This window comes from Centruroides sculpturatus, unplaced genomic scaffold (assembly GCF_000671375.1).
Source record: "Centruroides sculpturatus isolate CEXI.00-Female unplaced genomic scaffold, Cexi_2.0 scaffold1573, whole genome shotgun sequence".
NCBI classification, from domain to species: Eukaryota; Metazoa; Arthropoda; class Arachnida; order Scorpiones; family Buthidae; genus Centruroides; species Centruroides sculpturatus.
The window spans coordinates 55,935-77,055 of record NW_019385791.1 but is presented as its reverse complement, the minus strand read 5'-3'; the positions used below and the strand labels follow the sequence as shown (position 1 = coordinate 77,055).

At 30.5% G+C, this 21,121-nt stretch overlaps 1 protein-coding gene across 1 annotated transcript in view; it reads left to right on the top strand.

Moving 5' to 3' along the window:
* The first annotated feature begins 1,696 nt into the window (after window positions 1-1,696).
* LOC111642159 (metabotropic glutamate receptor 7-like) overlaps window positions 1,697-21,121 on the top strand; it is a 31,871-nt gene continuing 12,446 nt past the window's right edge. The window contains exons 1-2 of the mRNA XM_023388445.1: window positions 1,697-2,229; window positions 2,323-3,567. Of these exons, the coding sequence (XP_023244213.1) occupies window positions 1,734-2,229; window positions 2,323-3,567 (1,741 nt within the window). The 5' untranslated portion in view covers window positions 1,697-1,733. The remainder of the gene's footprint in view (window positions 2,230-2,322; window positions 3,568-21,121) is intronic.

Sequence of the window (21,121 nt, the reverse complement as noted above, 5' to 3'; positions counted from 1 at the left end):
GGAATTTTTTGTGTTAAAATGGTGAAATAAACATAATTCATACAATTTAAAAATTGACTTATTCCGAAACCTTGTTTTCTTTTAATTATTTTTTACGTCACAACTGGTGCATAGGTAGACACTGGGCATCTTTAACACCATTCTTTATTCAGGAATATCTTACACACCGATAAGCGTTTCGGGTATACGTCCCTCTTCCGTCGGATTAAGATATTCTTGTAAAGAGTGATGTTAAAAATGCCCAGTGTGAATACCTATGCACCCAGTTGTGAAGTAAAGAACAATTTAAAAGGTCATTTTTGTTAATTTGTACAATTTTTGACTATTGTACATTAATAAAATTTAAAAATTTCTAAAATATTAATTAAATAGAAATTGATAATTACTAATAGTTTATATTAACCTTCATAGTTCAGTTAGACATAAGCAGGTCAGAAAGTTCGTTTACACGTCTTATTATTCAAGAAGTTAATCTTTTTAAAATGTTTACGATCATATGAGTTAGCAATGAATTATTTGAGACTTATGAATACAGTGAAGTAGTTTAATTTTTAACTCACTTAAAAGCTAGTCATATATAAAAATCTGAGCAGTTTTATAGTGTTTTTACGGACGAATTATGAAAAGTGCCTTAATCATCGAGGAAACTATTTTAAAAAATAGTATATCTTTACTTATGTTTACGCTTATTTGTACATAAATATGTACTTAAAGATAATGTTTAGAAAATAAAATAAATCATACAAAATACTTTAGCATAGGGAGCAAAAATGTAAAAAGTTGCATGAGAAAATTTGAAGTTTATGCTGTTTATGAAGTTAAGATTATGCGGATTGACTTGTGCAATTAGAGTCAATATTCATTGTAATGATTGTAGTTTCTATTTCACATTAAAAAATGTAGTTGGTTTCATATCAGTATATTAGTTGTTTTATAAAAATATTTAATTTAGATTTATTTACGATCAAAATTTTAAATTTAATTATAATTAAAAGTAGATATTTTTACTGCAAACAAGTAAACAAGTAAGTATTATTTAGTTAAATATTTTTATTATAATTAACAGCATATTATGAAAATTATGTTTCATTCATTCATAAAATATATATATATGTATACAGAATCGTATATATATATATATATATATACGATTCTGAAATTCTCCTTTCTGTGGAGTCTACCAATGGACGAGTGAACAGAACTATCAAGCACTGGTCGCGGGTTCGCATCTGATCAACATGTTGACTGGAGAAGTTTTCCGAGTTTACTCACGTTTCTAACACCTAAATAGGAACTAGTTTTTTCATAGAATACTCCACGAGAGTCATTCTGCGCATGGAAAATCACTCACGCGCTGAGATGCACGGTATCCCATCAAGCCAATTTATTTTTTCACTTTTATTTAAAAAAAATTTATTTAAAATAATAAGGTATTGCAGAGAAATATTGGAAATCACACTTACCAGAATATTTTCTAATGACATTCATTTATTTCGAATATGAATATCGTGGTTTTATTAAATTCAACAGCCAGCTGTTGAATTTAATAAAACCCTAAACAGGGTACTACAGGAAATGAGTTCTCTATTTCAGGTTTTATCGTACGTAAGTAATGTTAATGTTAATACAATANTTTTATATATTATTTGTTTATTGTAAACATTTTTATATTAAAAAATAAATTATTTCCAGGGGTAATAATTTTCGGTTCTGATCAAGAGGTTGCTGGAGTAATGAGAGCAATTCGCAGGAACAATGCAACAGGAACTTTCTCTTGGATAGGCAGTGATGGATGGAGTGCAAGGGCTCTGGTATTCGAAGGTAACGAAGATCAAGTGGAAGGTACTCTTTCTGTACAGCCAAGAGCACATCCTGTGAAAGGCTTTGACGAATATTTTCTTAGTAGAACGGTCTATAATAATCGAAGAAATCCTTGGTTTATAGAATATTGGGAACATTATTTTAACTGTCGATGGCCAAATAGCACTGATACCCCATTTAATGGAAATTATACTCGTTTCTGTACAGGAAAAGAGCAAATGAATTTTGAAAATGGTTACGAACCAGAAGGTCAACTTCAATTTGTTAGTGATGCTGTATTAACTTTTGCTTATGCATTGAAAAGAATGCATCAAGAATTATGTCAGGGGAAATCTGGATTATGTCAAAGAATGAAGCCTGTTAATGGAACAATTTTATTAGAATATTTAAAGACAGTATCTTTTACAGGTAACATTAATTTTAATTATTAGTAATTAGTAATGAAATAATTACGTCACTGTATATATATTCAAACCGTAATTTAAATTATTTTAATTATAGGTATGAGTGGAGACGAGTTTCGCTTCTCTCCATCTGGAGATGGTCCTGCACGTTATAACATAATTCATTTCAAACAAATATCTCCTGGAAATTACAAATGGATTCAAGTAGGGGAATACAAAGATGGCGAACTCGAGTTGAATCTCTCTGAAATCAGATTTAGAATGGATAATCCGAATGTACCTATTTCAGTCTGCAGTTTACCCTGCAGTAAAGGTCAAGCTAAGAAGTTTTTGGAAGGAGAAAGTTGTTGCTGGCATTGCTTTAACTGTTCTCGTTATCAATTCTTAAAAACTGAGACACTTTGTGCAGATTGCCCTCCAGGATTTTTACCGGATGCAGAACAAGCGTCATGCTTGCAGATACCGGAATCTCATATGACACCTGGATGTTCATGGGCTTTGGGTGCTATGACATTCTCTACTTTAGGAATTATACTAACAGGATTTTTCACTACGGTATTTCTGAAACATAATGACACTCCAATCGTTAGAGCTTCTGGAAGAGAACTCAGTTACGTCTTACTCTGTGGCATTTTCATGTGCTACATTATGACCTTTATTTTGGTACAGAAACCATCAGATATTATATGCGGTGTTCAGAAAACAGGCATCGGCTTGTGCTTTGCAATCGTATACAGTGCCATATTAACTAAAACTAATCGCATTTCACGTATTTTTAATGCTGGAAAGAAAACTGTCAGCAAACCAGCATTCATATCTCCTCAATCTCAGTTGATCATTTGTGGGGCTTTGGTTAGTGTTCAAATATCAATCACATCAGTTTGGTTAGTATTTACACCACCCCGTGCCATTCATTCATATCCTTCACGAGAAGAAAATCTTCTAGTTTGCGCTGCATCCATGAATGCGACATACATGGTAGCTTTTGCTTATCCAATATTTCTGATTATTATCTGCACTATTTACGCTATTTTAACACGAAAAATACCAGAAGCATTCAACGAATCGAAATATATAGGACTTACCATGTACACAACATGCATTATATGGCTGGCATTCGTTCCTATATATTTTACAACTTCTTCAAATGTAGAAGTTAACATTACTTCGATGTGTTTGACGATAAGTTTAAGTGCAACAGTAACATTAGTGTGTCTCTTCACTCCGAAAGTCTATATCATAATCTGGCATCCAGAAAGGAATGTTCGTATGAGCATGATGAAACAAAAGCGAAAATGCATGAATTCGATAATAGGTGCTGAAGTTTCTTCTCAAGTTGACGGTTAGTATATAAACAGTTATCTTTAATTTATTTCTATAATGCTCACAAAATTCGAATTGAAATTACCTTAAATATTAAAAGTATATTTTTACGAATAATTTACTGAATTTCTTTTTACCATATAAAAATCCAATATTAATGAATGCGTTTAAATCCACTTCTCAATAGTAAAAGTTAAGAATAAATTTAAAGTTATGAACTTAATTGAAAATTGCTCATTTTTATGACTAATATAAATGGGTAACATTGCCCTAAAAGACTTTTAATGAATTATGAAAAATTCTACAGTTAAAATTATATAATTTAAATGACAAGTTAATAACGTAAAACGTTAATTTTATGTCACGACCATTTATTTTTAGTTATTAAAATTCTTATGAATTTTATTAAAATCAACTTTAGTAATAACGTCGCTTAATAAAATGAAGTTTTTATACTTTTTCACTTTAATTTTACATATTTTTTTAATATAAAAATTTAAAACGTTGTTTTAAAATGATTGAAAGTTCTTAAATTATAGTCGTTTCTAAGTGTTTTTTTCGTTATTTTGAAATTAGTAATTATTCTAGATGTTATTAACCTCTATATTAACCTATATATAACTTATGTATTAACCTGTGCATGACGCTATGTTTTACTGTCTTTCGAAACACATTTTTATTTAGTCTTTATCTCTATTTAAGCGAAGGATTGCAGAAAATAAGAACAGCTTATTAAGAAACAGCGTTTACTTTTTACTTTCCCGGCAGTTGTATATAACAGGGAAAAAGTATGGCGATCGGTCAAAAAAATTACCCCCAAGATTTTTACATTTTTGGAATCATGGAACCTTGAACATCTGTAAATGCAAAAAAATTATTTTTTTTTTCTGTATGTATATGTGAGATTAGCCGGGGGCCAAGGAGGCGATCCCTAGTGACCACTTACTCGGCAACAGGTCGGTGAGATCCGATCTCGTTGTCTGCGGATGGTTTTCGGGGGAAGGTCGGCAAGATAGTGAGATCCGTCCGACGTCAAGACTGACATCAGTTAGGATAATACAAAATCTCGTCCTAACTCGCGATTCTTAAATGATGAATAGGAGGGTCGATTAAACTGTCGAGTGGGGAGTGAGGCGGGTAAGTCGAGAGGGTGTCCGTTTCCCGAGTGAGACAGGAAAACAGGTTTAACAAATATACAAAAGTTTAATATATATCTAAGCTAGGATATATGAGAAAATACAAGTTGTATGACTAAATATGGCGATTATATGAGGATATTATCAAATATTACAAGGCCTCCCGATTATTTTACTACCTATACTGCGAGCGCGTATGGTCCGCCGGATTGAACTCCTCTATCTTTACTCGGGATGTTCACTACCTTCACATACGTCTATGTATTTCCACTTCTTCCAGGTACTCCACACCCGCACTGTCGCGTCTGTTTCCTTTTATCCTTGTTGGCCTGGGAAAGTCGATCATGTGATCGGCAGTTGTTAGCGACGAAGTTTGATTTCGCAGGTGTTAGTTCAGAGGTGACTTAAAGATGTCACTTGGTTGCAGCTGTCATGCCCATATTTGGTTGTGGACTTGCAAGACTATTCTGTTTATTCGATCGATCAACGTTTAACTTTCTCCTCTCTTAAGATCAAATCGTTATCGTTTGACAGTCTGTTGTTAGAATTCTCTAGCATTTGTTGACTGGAACTGTGTCATTCACTCTGTTTTCCAGCGATGTTTTTCAACTATCGCGACGGAGAATAGGCTTATAAAAATTTTCTAAATTTTCACATCATCAAACCTGCGATCTCACATATAGATGTTAGTGTAAGATATAGTGTGAGTACGTATGTATGTGTGGCATGATTTTGTTTACTTCTTTAAAGCTTAATAACTCCCGTGCTTTTTGTCGAAAATTTATGAAATTTTGCAGAGAGAGGTTTGTTTATTAGGAGGATCGATGCAATTAAATTTTGGTGATTAAAGTCGAAGGGTAGGAAGATGAAGGGGGTGGTGTTTCCCATTTATCTCCCCATAACTTCAGTAGGGTTGAACTAAATGACTGATTATTAGCATTTACAATTTTTTATAAATGCCATCCCTCAAAATTAAGTTTTTTGCCATTTTATAATAATTAAAATTATAAAAAGTTTTTTGTAATAAAATATTGTAACTAATGGCTCCACCAAATGTTGCCGGGAAAGTTAAACAACTCGCTGCTGGATTTTTAATTCAGAAAACAAAATTTTGTAAAATGAGAAATGTCGTAAAACTAGGAGTCACATTTCGCAAAGGTGGAAAAAGATTGAAAAAAATTAAGCCCATTATTGCAAAATATGAAGAGAACGTTGTTTAAATTAAAAATATTTACCATATTTGGTAAATAGTCGACCATTTGCCAAATATGGGAAAGATGTTTTCCTATTAAAAGAGACAACTTTCCCAAATTAAGAACAATATTATAAATATATAAGGAAATGATCAACAGTGTTTTTTACATCCTTATTATCGGTTAAATGGAAGAACGAAGAGGTAACTTCGTAGAACTAGTTCATAAGGTAGTATCTTTACTTCCAATTTCATCAAATACAGATATGTATCGCCCAAATATTTCCGAATGTAAGATTCAGTAATATTTATATCTGTATGTGCTGTTACTAATCTAAGTTTCAAAATGTTTATTTTATTTTGCGTTGTGGTAAAGTGAGATGGAAAGAAAACGTAACGACTTCCGAGTGACAAAGCGAATAGGCTACCATAGTACGTCCGGAAAAGGACGTAATATGTTTTCGCTTTGGCAGAGTTACATTCCAATAGTGCGTGGATAACTGTGATCACAGAAGACAAAAGAAAACGGATAACGTTCGATGAAATCAAAATATTGTTGTAGGGTATGAAAAGAGTATGAAGGCAACATACGACTCCATACGTTTGCTATTCGGTTATAGGACTTACGATTCGGTACGTAATAGCGAAAGAAAGTTAAAGGGAAAAAAAACTTTTATAGGGCTTTTGAGTGATACTCTATATATCGAATTTGCTAACGATGTAAAATTTATTTTCACTGCAATACCGACTGTCATATATACAGTAGTAAAAAGTGTGTAATTCTGTGATATTGATTAGCACATAAAGTACTGTACAGTACCTTGGTTCTGATTTCAAAACAAAAAAATCAAGCAATGAGTCACTTAACATTCCTGGCAACATTTTGTGGTGCTATCTATTAAGATATTTTGTAAAAAATAACTTTATATATTCTTAATTGTTATAAAATGTCAAATAGCTTAATTTTCAGACTAGGGATGGGATTTATAATGAACGTTTAAATGCTAATAACGAGTAAAATAGTTATTAAGTCCGACTTTACTCGAGATGAGACACACGACTCCGTTTTATCTCCCATCCCATCGACCTTTAACAACTAAAATTTAATAGCATCAATTCCCTAATACACAAACTTCCGTGAAAAATTTCTGGAAATTTCGACAAAAAGCGCATGAGTTACTAAGCTTCAAAGTAGATGAACAAAATCGTTCTTTGCATTTCTCGACTCTCAAGTTCAAAAATGCAGGGATTCCGGAGATTCGGTGTCGGCAGTCGAGAGTCAAGGAATCGAATCTTTGTATGGGAGTTGGAAAATTTATAGACCCCCTACTCCTTACGTCGCTTTGACGTTGAAAAAAATTTAAAAATTTTAAAAGTCGTTAATGCAGTTATTTTTGACTTTTTTTTTTTTTTTACTGCACTGCCTCCTACCCAAGTCAGTGTTGAACGATTATTTTCAGCTCTGCGTTTAATCAAATCTCACTTGCACGCTAACTTGATATTACACTATACATAATGATATTAATATCACAATATTAATGTTAATATCATTATGTGTTAAATATTAATGTATTGCTATACTTAAAATAATAAAAATTTAATAAAGTCCCTTTTATAAGGGCAAAACTTATTATTAAATATGTATTAAGCATATGCAATGGCAAAATGGCCCAAAATAAAACAATGTTCTAAATTAACATTTTCATATAAAATGGTTAAAATTTAAAAACTGTATTCAAAGTCAATATTTACTGTTTTTTTAACTGCTTTTAATGTAAACTAATGATTCCGAAACTTTTTCGAGCCATCGCCCCCTCCCCTGGTTCCATAAAATTATTAATATATCCAACGCTCCAAATCGTATCCCAACGTCTCCTAACCCATTTTTTCTTATGTGAGAACAGCTTAGAAATATTCTTAGAAAAATTTTTCTGTGAATCTCACACTTTGTATCCTTACCGTACATTGTTGTCCACATCTGGAACCATTAAACGCAATGTTTCTTCTTATCTATTTTAAAAGAGAAAAGGGAAAGATTGTCAGTGACAATAACCTTTGTCTATGGTCACCGTTCAGTACTCTGCCTCTTACGCCCCCTTCTGCCCATTTAATTCTTTTCTCTCCCTAGATTTACTCACCGAGCTTACGAGGGGCGATAACGCCCACTTTGGGAACCACAGACATTGTAAACCGTTTGGAAATCGTAAAAGTCCTATTATACGATTAAAGTATTACGTTACTAATATGTATATTACTATATATGTTACCGCTAAAGCTCGAAATCCGTTAATGTGTACATTACCTAGCTAATCTGCAGATTAACTAGGGTGATCCGTTAAAGCTGCGAAAATTGTTCAATTTCTCAAATTACCTAGGTAATTTGCAGAGTATCTAGGTAATCTGCACATTAACGGCTTCCGTATCGTTAAAGTTCAAAAGTTTGTTTCTTTCACTTCCTTTCCCCACTCCTTCTTTTTACGTAGATAAATTTAAATCCTAGAATGCAAGCAAGCACCGAATTGGTGAGTAAAATCAAGAAAAGATTCTTCGCAAACCTCTTTAGCGAAGATTTAAAATATAATACGTAGTGTTTTAATAACAAACCAAAGTATGATTCCATAATTGAAGATGTAAAGCAAATAAAAGTTTCCAAGAAGAAAGAATCATCTCGAGATTATCAAATAATTCAAAGGTGTGATGTGTTGACTGTACGAGGCTGTGAAAAACTCATTGAGCCGTTGTCAGATGCGCGAGAAAGGTTTGAAAAAGTTTGTCCATGCCGGAGAATTGTTTGACATTCGATAAAAACTGAAGAAGACCTTGAAAAATTAGAAGATTCACAAGAGACTGTGATTATGAGATCACAGTCAAATCTTACTCAAGAGGACATTCCGTTATCCCCCGCTTCTACAGAATCACCTATAGAAATACAAGAATTTACCGATAGTAATCTTAAACTGCCTTCTATACCGTTGATTGATGATGCAGTCACGAAGAATATTCAGTTACCCTGCACCTCCAAGGAATCGCCTCTGCAAGTTGAAGAAGTCATCACTGAGTTACTCTCAACTTCAGCAGAATCGCCATCACAGTTTCGTACGGAGCCTGTAAAGAGCACTATACAAGACATAGTCTGTATTGTTTGCTCAAAAGCAGCATCAAGTGCTCACAAGTGTAAATCGTGTAATATGTTTGTTCACGCAGTTTGTGGTGAAGTAGATCCTAAAGAGGAAGGGTATGGTAAGAATGTATTGTGCATCATCTGTAAAAAGAATATGGATCAGAAAATACAGCGTGATGAAGCCAAGAAATGTTTAGAAAAGCAAGCAAAGAAAATGTTAGCAGTTTCTAATGCAAAGCACCCAAACGTCGATGAAGGTTTCGCTGTGAGAATTAAAGTACCCGAAGAAGACAGAGCAAAAACTGATGCACGTTCAATTTTAGCTGTGGTTCTTAGTAAAACAGAGGATGGCTTTTATAAACTTGATACTAAAACAGGTATTTTAAAACAATTGTATGCAAAATCTGAATTCAGTGTTTGCAAAGAGAGATTTTTAACGAAAGAAGATGGATGTCCCTGCTGTAGAAATATCTTTACGTCAAACAGCAATAAAACAATCCCTTGGTACTGGGCAGGGTTTCAGAAAATGTGACTGCAAATCTAAATGTACCACAAATAGGCGTGCTTGTCGCAAAAACCAATTGCTACGTAATTCAAAGTGTCACCAATCTTTAGATTGCACTAATAAGTAAGTACAATTTTATCATATGTTTTGCAAATTCATTTCCCTAATTGTAGTAATATTTTAAACCGTTTGATTTTTGTATTAAAGTTTTTTTAATTGATTGATGATTGATTCAATCAACTAATTTGTTGATTGTATTAACTTGATTCTTTAGATATTGAAAATTAAATAAATAACATTATGTTAATTTAAGCGTACAGAAACGTTGCTGTTGTTCCAGCAAAAATCTTATTTTCACTTTACCGAGTGCCTAGTAGGTAATTTGCAGATTATCTAGATAATCTGAACATTACCTAGGTAATTTGAGAAATGGAATAATTTTCGCAGCTTTAACGGATCACCCTAGTTAATCTGCAGATTAGCTAGGTAATGTGCACATTAACGGATTTCGAGCTTTAGCGGTAACATATATATTAATACGATGGTTTTTTTTTTATTTAAATTCAAATATTCTTAAATTTTTGTATATAATAAAGATACAGTACTATTTTTATCGAAAAGTTTATTACATCCAACTTTATTTCTATTAAACAAACTACTAACTTTACTCGTAGTGCATTGGTGAAAGGAATCAGGAGTCAGAGTCGATTTAAAAAAATACCGACTCTGGTATCGGGAGACGTGTATTTTTCTTTATCCTGGCAAAAATGTAAAAATCTTTGGGGTCATTTTTGAACGATCGCCATACTTTCTTCTTCTGTTATATATAACAGAGCCGGGAAAGTAATTAATCTGATGCAATTTGCAAGTTTTGTAAACTTTGTGAAATGTTTTCATTAAAATTTTAAAAATCTGATTCCAATTTATTTCATAATGAGTACTAATCTCGAAATTAATAGATGCATTAGTAGAAATTTTTTGCGATAATAACGAAATCTGTCTTTTCTTTTCTCAACGTCCGTTTTAGTTTTTGTAATATTTTCTGTTAACAGCTACAAACTGTCTCCTAGTTTTGAATTTTCTCACATTTTACTAAACTTATTTTCTGAATTTAAAAAAGTTTATACTATTTATTGGTAAATTGTTCTTATTTTCTGCAACCCTTTCCTTAAAAAGAGATAAAGACCGTAAAATATAAATATTGTTACGGAATTTTTTGTGTTAAAATGGTGAAATAAACATAATTCATACAATTTAAAAATTGACTTATTCCGAAACCTTGTTTTCTTTTAATTATTTTTTACGTCACAACTGGTGCATAGGTAGACACTGGGCATCTTTAACACCATTCTTTATTCAGGAATATCTTACACACCGATAAGCGTTTCGGGTATACGTCCCTCTTCCGTCGGATTAAGATATTCTTGTAAAGAGTGATGTTAAAAATGCCCAGTGTGAATACCTATGCACCCAGTTGTGAAGTAAAGAACAATTTAAAAGGTCATTTTTGTTAATTTGTACAATTTTTGACTATTGTACATTAATAAAATTTAAAAATTTCTAAAATATTAATTAAATAGAAATTGATAATTACTAATAGTTTATATTAACCTTCATAGTTCAGTTAGACATAAGCAGGTCAGAAAGTTCGTTTACACGTCTTATTATTCAAGAAGTTAATCTTTTTAAAATGTTTACGATCATATGAGTTAGCAATGAATTATTTGAGACTTATGAATACAGTGAAGTAGTTTAATTTTTAACTCACTTAAAAGCTAGTCATATATAAAAATCTGAGCAGTTTTATAGTGTTTTTACGGACGAATTATGAAAAGTGCCTTAATCATCGAGGAAACTATTTTAAAAAATAGTATATCTTTACTTATGTTTACGCTTATTTGTACATAAATATGTACTTAAAGATAATGTTTAGAAAATAAAATAAATCATACAAAATACTTTAGCATAGGGAGCAAAAATGTAAAAAGTTGCATGAGAAAATTTGAAGTTTATGCTGTTTATGAAGTTAAGATTATGCGGATTGACTTGTGCAATTAGAGTCAATATTCATTGTAATGATTGTAGTTTCTATTTCACATTAAAAAATGTAGTTGGTTTCATATCAGTATATTAGTTGTTTTATAAAAATATTTAATTTAGATTTATTTACGATCAAAATTTTAAATTTAATTATAATTAAAAGTAGATATTTTTACTGCAAACAAGTAAACAAGTAAGTATTATTTAGTTAAATATTTTTATTATAATTAACAGCATATTATGAAAATTATGTTTCATTCATTCATAAAATATATATATATGTATACAGAATCGTATATATATATATATATATACGATTCTGAAATTCTCCTTTCTGTGGAGTCTACCAATGGACGAGTGAACGGAACTATCAAGCACTGGTCGCGGGTTCGCATCTGATCAACATGTTGACTGGAGAAGTTTTCCGAGTTTACTCACGTTTCTAACACCTAAATAGGAACTAGTTTTTTCATAGAATACTCCACGAGAGTCATTCTGCGCATGGAAAATCACTCACGCGCTGAGATGCACGGTATCCCATCAAGCCAATTTATTTTTTCACTTTTATTTAAAAAAAATTTATTTAAAATAATAAGGTATTGCAGAGAAATATTGGAAATCACACTTACCAGAATATTTTCTAATGACATTCATTTATTTCGAATATGAATATCGTGGTTTTATTAAATTCAACAGCCAGCTGTTGAATTTAATAAAACCCTAAACAGGGTACTACAGGAAATGAGTTCTCTATTTCAGGTTTTATCGTACGTAAGTAATGTTAATGTTAATACAATAGACAATGTTTATTTTTTCATTCTGTAATTTAATTTGACGATGATCAAAAGGTTAAATGATCAAAATAGCATGAAAAATGCGTTTGTTTTTAGTTCTATTAATATACTTTAAATTTTAATGTTCATATATAGTATATCGGGAGGAGAGATTTAAGGCTGACACCATGTCAGACTTACATTATGCGTAAGACTTTCTGGAAACACTATATTATAGTGTTTCCCAGAAAGTCATACACGTAGGCTTATACAAAGATGCAGAGGACTGAGTCAGTTAATCCTAGAGATTTGTTACGAAAATAGTACGTAAATGTGCAAATATGAAACAAATTATAGGCCTATATGAACGTTAGAATCAGCCAACGTTCTGGAATATTCTATTGGCAATTTTGTTGAAATTGAAATATTTAACAATTTGGCATTATTCTTTTGGCTATTTTGTTGTTGATAATTATGCCAACAAAAATATATTGTAAAGAGTAAATCTGTATACTTTCGATGTCAAATAGCTTTTCCGTGTTAGTAAAAAACGCTTTCGGTCTTCGTGTAAGTAAATCAAGTGTCGTCAACATTATTCAAAAGTGCAACAGACTACGTCCTAAAGCTTATGACCTAAGAAACAACGAAGATGCCGTACCCAGCTATCCTGTTCGTTATACCCAGTTCGCACCGAGCATTTCGATCTAGATTGTGACCAAGGTCGGCGACTATGCCGTGATGCGACCTCCCTCGACCGTTTCAATCTCGACTAAAACGAGGTTCAATAGCGATCGACTCAAGAGAGTTCTTGAAACTAGATCCAGTCATAAGAGAGATCCCACAATCTCACGCGCGCGAGAAAATACAAGATGTTGCGGAACACGTGTCGGGCTATCAACAGAGAAATAAAAATGACATCTGGAAAGACGATAACATCTGTCTATTATTGGATATATGGCAAGAAAAAGTATTTATTTCTAACCAAAACTTCCATTTTCTTTGTTGGTGTTCATGACTAACCACGTAGTTATGTCAGTTTTATCATCGCGTGTAATAGTCGGGTTCTTCTCAAGCTGCCTGCCCGTGCCTAGTTTCAAGAACTGTCTTGAGTCGATCGCGATTGAACCTCGTTTTAATCGAGATTGAAACGGTCGAGGGAGGTCGCACCACGGCATAGTCGCCGACCTTGATCACAATTTTGATTGAAATACTCGGTGCAAACGGGGTATTACTAATGTGAAAGACTGTCAAAAAATATTTGCTAGATGATACAGGTGGCACTGGATGGCCATCGTGGACATGACACTTCATTTCTCTGACAAGGTTCTAAATCATTCTTTGAATACAGTTTGTGACGGTTTGAGATGAAAAACTGAGATGGAGTCGATTTTACTTACAGTATTTGTCTCCAAATCTTAATTTTCCGTTTTATCCTTAATTTTTCTTTTAAATCTTAATTTCCGTTTAAAAGTTAAGTTTTTCACCCGTCAAAATCTCTTCCATTTCCGCGTTGAATAGGTTTCTGGCCTAATGTAAGAATTAAAGAATTAACATAGATAAATCTCTCTATTCCGAAGAGTTTTTTCCGTTCAGACAGTACCGCCACTTAGGTTCCGTTTAGATAAATTTTACTGTTTAATATTGCTGATTTTCTTCCATTTACCAATATATTTGATATAGTGGTAAACAACAATGAATTAATTACTGTAAATATTTCTCTAATAAAATTCGTTAATTTAGAAGCACATATATTAACTTTGTATTTGTTTTGTTTAAATTTAAAAATAAATAATTAAAATAAAGATAAATGTCACGTAGATTTATAAATCTACTATTAAATGTTATATCTCACAAATCGTAGCATGCTGTAAATTATTTTAGGATACAAATTACTGTGAGCAAATACTATAATAATGAATTATATTCCTTATCCAAATCATAGATTCATTTAACAAATTAGATCAAAACGAAAAATTTCATGGGCTTTCATTTCTATTGTAATTTTAAGTCATAAACAGACAATTATAGATAATAAAAGTTAATTATACAATATGGTAATAATTAAAGAGTAGCCTGGATGTTTAGAGTTATCTATAAAAAGAACTATTGGGTAAATTTCAATTAAATTTGGTATAATACCGCCCTAAGTCATGTTTTGAGAAAAAATTTTACTGAAAAATTAAGTCTCTAGAGCGAAATTTGACTACTATATTGCCTTAATGAACATATTACGTACATTTTTTAACGAATTTCGGGGAAGAAAACAAAGTAGAATAATTTTATTTCGATTACATATGTTTGATCTGATGAGATACAGCGACGAAACACAGGGCAATCTGCCAAGAAGAAGGTCTCTCGGGAGATTTTCTATGACAAATTGGTCTCTAATTAGATATTAGACACGCAAAGGAAACCCAGAAAACTCCATGCGGCCAATCCGTTGGTTAATTGCGAATCTGCCACCAAGTACTAGTGTTTAGAGACTTTATCTACTCGGTCACTAGTGAGCCAATTACAGATATGATTACAAATGTGGATCGTGAAATTGACGACTGCATCAAATTTATAGAGTTTTAAATGCTTTGAGACTCTTTTTAAACCCGAAATGTGTTAGAAAACCAAAAAAATTTGCACATCAGTACAGTGTAAAACTTACTCTAGCGACTGAATTTTAAATTAAGACTTTTTCCCGAAAATCGAAACCGTATACTCACGTATACACAAAACGTATGTACTGTATACCAAATTTGGTTACGATTTGCCCAGTAATTCTTTCCACAGAGCGCGATAAACATTTTAGACTCTTTAATTATGCTACGTTCACTCTAATAATATTTAGTCTACAACAAAAAAATAACTTCGACAAATTCAATTTGTTACAGATTAAAATTTATGTAAACAATCTGTATAAAAGCCTAGCAAACTGATGTTTACAAAATCGATTCATTACACAATTAAAAATAAAAACAAAGCATGACGTTTACGTAAACTTTTACAATTTCTTTTAATTTGTTGTGAAAGTTTCTGTTCAAACAAGCATCTAAAATGAAAAGTGAAGCATTATATAAAAACCATTCATTAGAAATTTAAAGAGTCTGATAGAATTCACACATTTCTCTCTATCCAATAGATAGTTACCGGCCATTTTCTCACGGTTCGTTACTCTTTATGATGTTTTCAATACTAATGCCGACAATAAAATTAAATGAAATCTTCGTTCAACCGAATCATCTGAGATAGGAGTTTATTATAGACTAAGTTTTAAAACATCGGAAATTACAGAAAAAACACAATTAATTTTATGTTATAAATAAATTTGTGCTTTTATTATGTATTCCTTTTGTCCAGAAAATATACATTTTTAAGTCAATTTGATATCTCTCTTCAGTTTTACAATGAATAAATTTAAAAAGTGATGTCAATTTAATGAAAAAGTTCTCGACCAAACGAACAAGCCTGAAAATTAAATCGGATTTAGGAATTAGGTTAATGGAATAAGGTAACACAGCAACAACTGGGCGATCTGTAAATTGTTGGGGTGCATCTTGGAAGAATTCTAAAAACCTGGCCCCTATTTAATTGTTAGATACGTGAAGAAAACCCGAAAAACTTCACGTGGCTAGTCCGTTTGAGATGACCGTTATTGTAAATTAGACATTATTGGAGTTTGACTGCATTTATATTTTAGTAAAAACACTTTAAGATATTGATTAATAGCGATTTCAACAAAAAATTCTAAATATATGAGAGAAAAATATGATTTAGTGCTTTATAAAAAGGCATTGTGCGTATTTTTTGCATATAAATGATAGAACGATATTTATCTTATATGCTGTGATTGATTACGTTCATAAATTAGAAATAAAAATTAAACAATAAGGACTGAAATTAGTCTAAAGGTCAGCCCATTTATCATTCCTTTATAATTATGACTAGAGAGGTGCTTTATACGAGTAATTTAAATAGGAATTTACACGAATGTCAGAGTCGAAAATTATTTCAAGAATTATGAAAAGTGATGGAGGAAATTAATCACAGAAACAGGAAGGAAATATTATCTTCGAGAATGAAGGCAATATTTGGATTGTAAGGAACTAAATTTAGCATTTAAACAATAGATTTTTGTCGATTTTATCTCAACGATTAATTAGCATTAGCAATACAGGTTCTCAGATCTTACATTTTATAATAAGAATCTTTTATTTATCTCGTTTATGTAATATTAAAATAAATAAATATTTTTTGTTTTTAATAATTACCTTTTTAAAAGAGATTACAATAAAATCTGTGTAAACCGGAATTGTACCGTACCAAAGATTTTCCGCTTATGCTGGTTTCCGTTTTACACAGGTTTCATTGTATTAGGAAATTTGACATCAGATATAAGACATCTATTTAAGAAGGTTTATTATATTTGTAATCATAGTATTATTCTATTATTTTTGAAAATTTATTCTAATTGGAGATATTGTAGTTTAGAACTGACGAGTGAGTGCAGGTCTTAATGTTTTTGTAAAAAGCAGAAAATTGAAGTATTAAAATGGTTTTATAAATTCTATTGATATAATATTATTAATTTGAACGTGTTATATAAAAACTTAGAAATGTAAAAGTATAAACTAAGAACTAAAGAATGACATTTATTATGAACATTCTTGAGGTTAGAAAAAAGATAGGCCTATAACTTGAAACAGTAACTACGAGATAGATAAAGAAAAATTTATGATAAAATATCAATAAAAATATATTTTGAAAACATAAAAATTATAATTATTAGTCTATTAATAGATAAATTTAAGCATCTATTCAATTCCGAAATAAGAAAACTGACTTTCAGATTGAGCGTAAGAACATTTCTTGTAATGTTGAAAAATATTAAATATTTATCTAATCCATTGGTGTCCAAAAATCTTTTCGATTGTACATCATAGTATATTCCATATATACAAAGAATAGGTCTATTACCAGAACCGTGCCTAGATATTTATTCACCTGAGGCTAAAAAAAGAAATGCGCGTCTTATATTTACAATGCAAAACTAAATATGTAATTATAGTTTTTATAGTTGAATAAATTTTCAGGTAACTGTGATAAATCATAGCACTATAACCGTTTTAGAAAGTTTTGATAGCAGGTTTTTAATTCCCAATAAAATAATACGTATAATTGTTTTACTTGAGTGGAAAAAACAAAAATATTTTATTGATATTTCAGTCAAAACAAAAATTTATATATAAGTAGATTAGATTAGTTTACTGAACATAGTAGGCAGTCGCCTGTAACAAAAATAAAACATATCTCCACTTTAGAATAACATATAGTATTTAAGATTTAACATCTAAGAGTCTTCTTACATCATTATAGAAATTGTAAATATCATTAGTGGTAGCTTGATTAAATTTATTGTACATATGATTAACTAAACTTTGGCTGATATTTTGGTTTCCAGTGATCTCTGAGTCTTGATCTTTATTACGGTCACATCCATAAAATAAATGAAGCTTTGATAGTGTTTTAGCACAATTTGGACAAACGGAGTGTGCAAATTCCAAATATTTGCCTTCAAATATTAATCCATTTTGATTCAGTCTCATCTGAATAAAAAATTTTTTTACTTGAAAAGTTAGATTCGTAAAGATATAGTTGTTAATAAACGGATAATTGAAAAGGAAATTATAGTAATATTTATTACTTCTCTTACGAACATCTTCAATATCCTGAGTTATGGAACATTCTACAACTCTAAGCATTAATTGATTATTGATTATTATTTCTGAGATAATCAAAAACTAAATTGATGGAAAATCCATAGTCATTAAATATGTGAGACAATTGAGCAATCCAATTCCGATTTATATTTGTCTTCTGCAATCTTTTATGCAATAATAATACCAGCTTATTAGATAAATCATCTGTATTAATTATTTTGTGTAACTATTTCAAGCAGGCTTTAAATAGGATTGTGTTTATTTTATATCTATTAAATCCCAAACGAAGAACGCTTCCTGGCGTATTAAACTCAAATTGATATAACTTACGTATAAATATTTTTTGGAGTTTTTCAAAGTTATTAAATTTATTGAGGCACCAGATTGGAGCAGCATATAACAAAGCATTTAATACTATAGAGTTAAACAATTTAAAATGTACCTTATTATTTCTTATTTTTGCTTTAGAGAACAAAATTATCAGATTATTTAGAAAATTTCTAGATTTAACTGTAATATATTTGTAATGTTTGTCAAATGACAAATTGAAAGACCATATAAGTCCTAGAAATTTCTTTTCGTTGACAATATTTAATTTTACATCTTGAATATAGAAAGACATAACTTTTTTAGACAGTCTATTTCCATTTCTGAAAATCATGACCTCAGATTTGTTAGGATTAATTTTAACCTTCAACTTATTTAGATATTCAGTTATTTGTAAAATTTTACGTCGAAGAGCAACTGCAGAAGGAGCAACGATGACTATGTCGTCTGCATAGGATATTGATTGTATACAAATATTATCAATATAAATACCATCGTTTTCATTCGTAAAACAATCGTTCAAATCATATAGAAAAAAATTGAACAAATAAGGAGAAAGAGGATCACCTTGTAATAATCCCCTGCATGAGAATGGATTTCCACATTTATTATTCTGTTTAATTATAACATTATAGTTGCCGTAAAGTTGACCAATAAGCCTTATGTTCAAGTAACTTATTCTGGAGCAATTTAATACATATTGAATCATATGCCTTTGATAAATTCAGAAAAATAGCAAAAACTTTATTTCTCTTTTTTAATAACTGAAATTGAATTAGTGACATTAAAACGAATAAGGCTTTTTGCGTGCCCCCATTAGCAACGTAAGCAAATTGAGTTCTATTATGTAGATTATTTATATTGGTCCACCTGTTCAATTTTTTGGCTAGAATAGCTGTGAAAATCTTTCTGAAATTTGACAATAACGCAATTGGACGATAGTTCGCAGGCTCATCTTTGTGACCTTGTTTATAAATCATAGATAAAATCACCTCATTCCAGATTAATGGAATTTCTCCACTAGAATAAATGTTGGTAAAGATTCTGGTCAGATATTGTACCAATTTGAAAGGTAAAAGTTTGATTACAGAATTAGGAATGCCATCGGATCCAGGAGCCGATTTACTTTTTAATCTATTAAGGCAATCTTGTGTGTCTTAAACTTCAAAGAATTCATTTTGATTTACATCAAGAACTATTGAATGATCAATGTGTATATATAAGTAATATAATTAATTTCAAAATATTGCTCTAATTTTAAGAATGTTAATTAAATTAATTTTTTCATGCTTTTAACAAAGCATAAATCTCAAATAGCAAAAGCATAAGATTTCAGATAATTTATAATTATTTTATGTTTGCTGAAACTCACCAGCAGTTACAGTAACTGGTGACGTAAAAAATATTCTTAACTAAACTTATAAATTCGAATACATTTGAACTAAAGATTAATCATTAATTATCTTTAAAAGATTTAAACTTGTAGCTGCTTTAATTTATCCGGAATTACTGAAATTGCGTGGTTTTTAAAACTAGACATTTCTGCAGCATTTATATTAGTTAGATATTTAAGTGTTAAGTTACAAGCTGCTTTTCTTAAATCTAAACCGGTTGATATTAATTAGGATATTTACTTTTCACACTGGTTTTCGATTGCGTTTATAGATGCAAAGCATTTAAACTAATTTTTCAAAGAGCAATAAAACTTTAAAGTAAAGTTTTTGGATCTGACAGTATCACATTATATAAAAATAATGATTATGTTAAGGTAAATCTCAGTTTCGTTCTTATTTGTCAATATGTGTCAAAGTTTTTCTAAATATTTTTGATCTTTTAGATAAACTTTTAGATAAAATTTTTAAATGCTATTCCCAGAAAATACTAATGATCATATCATTACGTTATTTCTAATATAGACGTTTTTTTGTTATAAATGTTTTTTGGTATTAAATTCAGAATTATATTTTAGCTAAATTTAAACATAAATATATAATTAAAATAGATAATATAATATTGAATAAAAATATTATTTATTTTATCATAAACATTAAAAAAATAATAACACAAACTCAGAGAAGATAATTCACAAATACATGTATTTATTTTAAAAATGTTAACGTGTTTTTAAATAGTCATTTCTAATTAATCTAAATACGATTAAAATATCATTTTACTAAAATAAATGCAAATATTATATTAAATGTTAGCTGAAACAATATCAAACTGGCCTTCACTATCTAAATATTTGGGTAGAGTTAAGTGATTTATTCATGCAATTACAAAATAGCAATATTTTTCCAGATAAGTTCTACTTTTATCCGATATTGCCTTTGCTCTTTCTTCCTCTTTTCCTTTCTTTTCCAAATAACTGAATGTAATAAAGCTCGAGTTGAGAAGAAAAGAAAAAAATTCCAGCAACAAGTTGCGTAACTTTCCAGGCAAAATAATTCATAACTGTGTGTGGCGCCATCTGTTATGATATTTTATTTTAGAAACTTTTTATATTATTAATTATTATAAATTGGCAATTGGTAAAGCTTAATTTTGAAAGTAGATTATAAAATTTTAAATTTTATAAAATTAAGGCTGAAATAACGTGTGAAATCTTCATCAGGTCCTACTTTACTCGAGATATGACACACAAGCCTTTTCTATCTCCCCACTCCCTCGATCTTCAGACATGAAGATTTAATGGCATCAATCTTCTTAATGCCCAAACCTCCCTGCAAAATATCAGAAATTTTCGACATCAAACAGGAGTTATTGAGCTT